The 7,680-nt window shown below is 32.6% G+C and overlaps 2 protein-coding genes across 2 annotated transcripts in view; one reads left to right on the top strand and one right to left on the bottom strand.

Annotated features, from left to right (window-relative positions):
• LOC110112681 (probable protein NAP1) overlaps positions 1–545 on the bottom strand; it is a 33,425-nt gene extending 32,880 nt beyond the window's left edge. Inside the window, exon 1 of the mRNA XM_020844985.2 lies at positions 477–545. Within this exon, the coding sequence (XP_020700644.1) occupies positions 477–545 (69 nt within the window). The remainder of the gene's footprint in view (positions 1–476) is intronic.
• A 3,882-nt stretch (positions 546–4,427) lies between these two features.
• The window catches only part of LOC110112678 (probable serine/threonine-protein kinase PBL8), a 36,459-nt gene continuing 33,206 nt past the window's right edge, over positions 4,428–7,680 (top strand). The window contains exons 1-2 of the mRNA XM_020844981.2: positions 4,428–4,856; positions 5,682–6,016. Coding sequence (XP_020700640.1) covers positions 4,802–4,856; positions 5,682–6,016 — 390 coding nt within the window. The 5' untranslated portion in view covers positions 4,428–4,801. The remainder of the gene's footprint in view (positions 4,857–5,681; positions 6,017–7,680) is intronic.

The raw sequence follows: 7,680 nt of genomic DNA, 5'->3' as shown, positions 1-7,680 counted from the left end.
AATAAAGTTTTTTTATATTTTTTTTAAAATTTTCTTGTCGTGCTTTAATTATCCTAATAAAGTATGTCAACTTTTTAACCGCCTTAAATTCTAAAATGAACAGACAAACACTCACAAAGGATTTAACTGGATTTATCATGAATGTTACCAAACAGTTTTCAGGATTTTACCCCTCAGGATTTCGTAAATCCGGGATTTGGAGGATTTATGAAATCCTACTTAAATGAAATACTAAATTCTACCAAACAGCCCCTTAAAGGCAAAATCACAGCCTCCACAGCAGGGGCAATATTTGTTTCTAGTTTATTTAAAGCCAAAACCCTAGACTCCGTAAAAGGATTAGAAACACAACTAACAACCGGCTAAACAGAAATGCCAGACTTCCTCAAATGAGGATGGAATTTAACACATTCAAAATTTATATGACACACAACTTTATAGTGAGAACAAAAATTAGGCAAACCTTATAAAATCACCTTTTGAATATAGCCAAAATTTTCAGGACCAAGCCAAACAGAATCATTATTGGACCTAGAAATGTCCATCTCCACCAAAATTCGTGCAACGAATGATCTAGATCCCACAATAGTGACATTATTTGTATGAAGTGGTCAGCCAAACATAGATCCCAAACCAAAAAGAATGCAAGGAGAAAAGAGATGCGGGCGAAGTTCTGGAAATGAGATCCAAATGGGGATGATCATAAACTCTTCCGATAAATCAAGAAAAAGAGTCAATTTTATCAACTTCATAAAACAACCATAAATGAAGAAAGATTAATTTATACACAAAAAACTCTATCATAGTCAAGATCATTAGAAAGCTTAATCAGAACATTGCTTTGCTCCAAAATAGTGACAAGAAGCTTACCCTACAGTTTGAGGTTGAAATTTTTTCTAATTCATTCTAACACCTACCTTCGAAGAGGAAATTTATCAACTAAAGCATAATCAAAAGGCTTGGCAAGATGAAGAACTTTTCCTCAGAGATCTACAACGTCGGCAAACCCTAAAGCATAGTAACTTTCAGATTCATAAACTCTACTGAAGCATCTGATCCAAATAAAACATCTTTGATTAGATCGGTTCTTACAAGCAAGAAAGCCAGAATAGCTACACTTAAAGACAAACAACATAAAAAAAACACAAAAAAATAAAATGAAAAAATGAACAAAAGAAGAAAGGAAACACATGACACTAAGATGGAAGAGAACCAAAACAAAACCACAAAAAAACCTACAGAAAAACCCAAGAAACAACAGCTAGGGCGAGCTGAGCGAAGAGGGAGCATGAGGATAATAGAGCTACAATAGGAGAAACGATGACGGTGAAATTAATTCTGAAAACCGAATCACATTCAAAATAAGTGGAAAAAAGGGAAAATTAGAAGAAAAATAAGAGCAATGATAAAGATAACTTTCCTCGTCTAGTTGAGACAGTAGATCAGGCACCTTGACGAGAACTTCCCTGATCAACAAGAGGAAGAGCGAGCTTGAGTGCAACAGACAGATGGGCGCAACTAGGACAAATGTGCCCATACATATAGGTAAACATGAAAAAGTTTGTTTAGGGTTATTGGAGTGGAGAGGGACCATATCTTGAGAAGAGATTGTGTAATGGTTGTGAAATGTGTTAAGTTTGTTAAAGGTAATAGGTTTAGTTTTAGGGTTTGATTGAGAGCTCATAGAGAAGAAGTAAATGATGGAATTAAATCAAAAAAGAGAAAGTATCAAACTCGCCAAAAACCAAGCATAGGATCATGCTTGATGATGAACCTTTAGCTTAATACATTGCCTTAATTTGAAATATGGACATTTTTTTTATGAACATATGTTGGTATTGCATCAAATTATGATTTGATCATATTTATGTTGTATATATTTATATGAAAAATAATAAAAAAAAAGTCCTTAAGAATAAGAATATAGTGACTACATACCTTTAGTCCCTTAGAAATAATGCATGTGGACTTATTTGCTCCATTAATTGCTAATAGTTCATAAGGTAAAAGCTATATAGTTGTAATTTTTGACAATTATTTAAAATATGATTGGTTGTTATGTTTAGAAAAAAATGATCCATTTGAATTTCTTAGAAACTTGGTTAAATAAAATAAAATACAACACTAGTATTGAATTTCTAGGATACAAATAATTCATGCAACTGAATTAATTTAAAAATTTTAGGATTAGTATGATTAATAAGAAATTGAAAATAACTTCTATGCACCTAGAACTCCCTAACATATAGGTGTTATAGAGAGATAGAGTTAAATCTTAGAAAAATCAGTAAGATTTTTGCTTAATGAAGATAAATTACCCAAAAATTACATGATTTCAAATAAGCTCTTAGGACATGGTATGATAGGTTGAGCATATTTCTTATTGATATAAACCTATTCAATAAAAACTAGGAGATAATTATTATTATTAAAATTTAAATTGGTTGGAAAAAATTGGTTTCTATATATCTCTTAGTAAAAATCCCTCCCAATTAATAATCACAACTCATCTCAAAAGATATTAAGAGGAGTCTTCATTATGCAAAGTTGAATCATATTCGCAATGCCCATCAGAGGATTATGAATTAATTTGGTTACACAAGATAGATGGGTGGAACTAATGGTGCCCATGATAATATTTGGCTACAATGAAAGAGGGATTTTAGAGAATGAGAAGGCATTGCACGGGAGACCCTGAACTGACTATCACCAATGTATAGTTGACCCTGAGGAAAAATATTATATCATAGTGATGGTGCTACATATTATGCTTTATTAAGTAATTGAAGTACATAAGAATCCTTCATATTATGCACACAATCCTTTAGAGAAAGGCTTGAACCACCTCTACGCACTACTAGAAGCCTAACATCCATAGATGAATGATTGATTTCTAGAGCAACGAGAGTTGGATTGGGGGGCTCCATTATTATGGGTGTTACAACTTTTGGCCATTTAAAAAGTGTTAAGAGAACCTTTGATGGTAATTTTTTTTCAATAGATGGTAGAGGGTGAGTTTATTGTCACAACATTACATTAAAATAAAACAATCACATTCAGTATACTATAATTCATAAGTGGCATATAAATTTTTTTATGAGAGAAATCTGGAAAGTGAAAAACAACGAGACATGCATTAATAATAGGTGGTGATGGTGATAGGAGTAAATGGTGGACATCCACAATAGGCTTTGGTGGTGATCAAATATATAATTCTTAAACTATTATGTAGAAGTCTCTAAATTCACTCACATGAATTTCTCACTAAATATGTACAAGCAAAGCTTACTTATCAATTTCTAGAGATGAAATTAAAGTCATATTTTGTCATAATCCAGAGATATCCCTTTGATCACTTGAGATATATATATATATATATATATTTCACAATTAATGGAGCTAATTTTTATTAATGTCTCAATGATTTAGAGATTTGCTCATCTAATCACTAACAACTACTTCTTTCTCTATAAAGCCTCAAATAGGATAGCTACAAATAACTACTTACAATATTTTTAAGCAAAATGATTCCATACTATTTTAATTTAAATAAAATAGATTTTGTGCCAATTTGATTCTCTCAAATCTCAATCATCAGACAAGAGCTCCTACGTGGATTGATTTCTTCCATAAATAATTGACATAGCCAAAGCATGCAAATAAAGTTGCGAGTTCCATTGTTTAAATAAAAATATACAATCTCATGTAAACAATATTGTTAATTAAGGGATTTAAGGATATTTATAGTGCTTAAAATCAATATTTTGATTTCTTAATATTTTTCAACTAAGTGATGGATATAATAAATTTTAAAATATGTTTTTAATTAACATCAAGCAAAGAAATAACCTTTTTAAAAGTAAAATAATATGATTTATTTTGATAAGTTTACATCAAATTTTTATCAACTCAAATAACTTTCATATAAGAAATATCATAAGTGATGATAATTAAGACTCACAGTCATAGAAAATTTTTTCAAATGTAAGCAAACCAAATAATATACCCGCAATAAAAATTTTACGTTACATACATACCACTTAATACTATTCTATTTACATATTTAACACCTAAAACTTTAATATTACATGCATACCACCCATAGTTCATTTTCATACCAAATATGAGTGGTAGAAATAAAATATATGAGTGGTATGAAAGAAATATAAGTGGTATATTTGATATTAAAATAATATAAGGTGGTATGCATGTAATATTAAAGTTTTAGATGTTAGATATGTAAATAGGATGTTATAAAGTGGTATATATGTAAATTATCCTATTAAATTTATTTAAAACAAATATAATATATAAAAGAATCAATTAAAATTTGAATTATATTATATTAAAATAAATTCAATTTTTTTTATATCATTCTTATTAAAAAAATAGTGAGAATATCTTCGCCAAATTTTTTTCTGTTTTCTTCTCTCTTTATTGGGCTTCGCTCACAACATCGCGCACTCATCTGTTTCTCTCTCCTTCTCTCTAAATCTCTCGATTGCACGGGAATTCCTTCCGTCTAATTAAAGCGGATCAAAAGGGAATCCTTTTGAGTGATCGCAGCGGCGGTGCTTCCGGCGGTGGCATAGCAAAGAAACGGAAAAAAATGAGAAATCTTGTGGCTTGTTCCTTCTCCCACTCGCCATCCTGACTCTCTCTCTCTCTCTCTCTCTCTCTCTCTCGCAAGTGTTCCACCATTCCATTTTGATGATTGAGCTCATTCTGGAGCTTATCGAGGAATATAAGTAAAAAAATTAGAGAGTTTTGGTGCAGTGGATGATGATAGAGGGCGCGCAGGATGGGAAATTGCGGAACAAGGGAGGAATCTGCAGTGGTTACAGCCCATGTTCAAGGTTGGTTTTTGGCTTTTTTTGTTTCTTTTTGTTATTCCTCATTCTCTTCTTTTTTGTTGGTTTTGTTTTGGCCTTTTTTGCTCTTTTTACGCGCATCAATTTGAGTCCTCGTTGGAGAGTCGCATTTTGTGATTTAGGTTTCTCAAAGATTTGATCGTGGTACGACGAAGCTCTTAAGTTGTATATCTGACGACATTTATGATTTTTCAAGGTGCTAGGGCTTTTAAATCCTATACTTGTCCTTTCTTTCATTTTCTCCTTTATAAAGAACTCTCTTGGTAGAGTAATTATTGTTCCATTTTTATGGAATCAATTGATTACTGCGCCAGCTCTCAGAAATTAACTTCCTTAATATCGCCCTCTGCCATTTTCCTTTTTTTTTCATATAGATTCTGGATTGAAGGATTTGTGCTTAGTATTTCATTTCTTTCACTGATTTCTTTAGTCAACGTTAAGTCAGCAGGCTTAATTGCTGAATCTCAAACTTGAGTACATATCTTCCTTTTGGTTAATTGCTGAGCTTGATAGGGGCTTTAAAGCAGTGGCTACTTATTTAAATATATAGATAAGTCAGACGGAGTTGATTAGGTATTTTGACCGTTTCGAAGATGTCATTTCTATGAATATACTTTCCAAAATCCTTGTCTTGACATTAGCCGAGCTTAATTAGGGATGGAACGCAGGATTTACATACTTAAAGGTAGAAATTAGGGCGAAGTTGATTAGGTTTTTTTATGGCTTCTAAGATTAATTTTGTTTATCATGTATGAAAGGGCATGATCAACAAAAGCTCGTTTCTTTGTTTAAAAATATTCCCGTTGGCAGTGCAACAGCTTCAATTTTCGCAACTTGCTGGAAAGAACTCTTCATCTGAGAAGAAAGATAATCGCTCTTTCTCAGACATGAGTGATCCTTCTACACCAAGGAATTTTGCTGACTCCAGTAATATTGCAATATACACTGATGTGATTGCATTCACATTGTTCGAGCTTGAGACCATAACAAAGAGCTTCCGTTCGGATTATGTTCTTGGTGAAGGTGGATTTGGAACCGTTTACAAGGGATATATTGATGAGAATGTGAGGGTTGGCCTCAAATCTCTGCCAGTTGCTGTGAAGGTTCTTAACAAGCAGGGTCTTCAAGGACACAGAGAATGGCTTGTAAGTAGTATTTTGATCGCATTTGTCTTTTGTTTTGGGTTTTTTTGACTTAGTATAATCCTTAAGAAGATAATTTGTCTATTAATGACTATTCTTTCAGATCTGCTTTATTTTTGGACATGATGAAATTGCTCTCATATTCACTTAGAAGACAGATTTATTTCCTTTTTTCCACCCGTAAATTTGCGACCCTTGCTATGTTGCTGTTTGCTTACAAATATTTTGTGTGTATTAGGTTTAAAATTTTAGATGTTTTGTTCATAGAAAAACAAATTCAAAGTATTTTACTAATGAGTTTTAAATATCTCAAGCAAGTTATTTTTGATGAATTTGAAACTTAACTAATTTGATTGCGTTCCAAATACACCGTGCTCTCCGCCTCACAACATTAGGCTTGAACTCAAAGTATTGTAGCCCTCTTGGAAACCATAACCTCCTGAACATCACACGACCTCATCAAAGCCATTGCAACTACAATCTCTAGCATATCCAACCCGTGACTCCTTCAAAATCATGTTTGACCATAGCCCCTTTGGCATCACAACCCTTGTCGCACGACACCCCGTAGCCCCATTTAAACAACCTTGCCTGCACTGAGGCCTTGTCTCGGCCATCCCCTTTGATGTCGTTGATTGTCACTAGCATTCCTTCCCGGTGCTGTCAATCGTTCGACCTCACAGCCTACCATGCTCTAAATCTTATAATATCAAAGAATGTAAAAGAATACATTAATTTAAAAAAGCATTGTATTTGCTTTTACTTCCAATCGAACATCAAAATGTAGTTTCATGAATATTTTTAATAACCAACTAAATACTTCTAAGGATTTAAAAAACATTGTATTTGTTTTATACTATATTTAAGATATTTTTGAATTCTAAATGCTTGCAACCAAATAAACCCTATGAAGAAAGCAAAGTCTTGAAAACCTCTGTGCTGGAAGTTGTCATCTTTTCAAACATCCCATGCTATTTCTAGATTGTTTGATTGTGTGTATGTACTATTTAACATGAAGTTTGACTTATGATTAGTTTGTGTCGGTGGCCTAGGTGACTTATTTTGTGTTTGCACCTCCAAGTAATCTAGAGGGTGAATAAATTCATGTTGCTGTGTAATTTATGTCTACAATCAAAGTTTTTCCTTGATGCAGAAATGGAAAAGGAAAACTACAATTTACGAGATCAAGCAATGATATAAAAAGGGTGATTTGTTAATGCAATTAGGTGTGGATGTAGCTAGTTAAAGATGGTATAACATCCAGGTTTGTATGAATGTGTACCAATAAATTTATAGTTTGTTTTATGAAAATAGACACTTTTTTGAGCAAGTAATGCTTGTGATTGATATACTTAAGGACAAATTTTATATAGGAGCAGCTTAATCCTCATAATTAGCAAAAGGAGCATGTTTAATATAAAATTTAAAAAGGAGCAAATTTGCCAGATAAAATAGTGCATTCAGAATGCGCCAAAAGAAATAGAGCATTCTGAATGCGCTATTTTGTTTGGCTCATTCAGCTCAAATAGGAGAGAGAAATATAGCTAGAGAGAGAGAAATAGCTATTTCCAAAAAAACTAAACAATTAACCAAAACTTTTGGCGTATTCTCCTGACCTCAGGATGAGAGAGAGAGAGAGAGAGAGAGAGAGAGAGAGAGAGAGAGAG

Source organism: Dendrobium catenatum, unplaced genomic scaffold, assembly GCF_001605985.2.
Source record: "Dendrobium catenatum unplaced genomic scaffold, ASM160598v2 fragScaff_scaffold_627, whole genome shotgun sequence".
In the NCBI taxonomy this organism is placed as follows: Eukaryota; Viridiplantae; Streptophyta; class Magnoliopsida; order Asparagales; family Orchidaceae; genus Dendrobium; species Dendrobium catenatum.
Note: the sequence above shows the minus strand (reverse complement) of the source record. Positions and strands in the feature narration are given on the sequence as shown.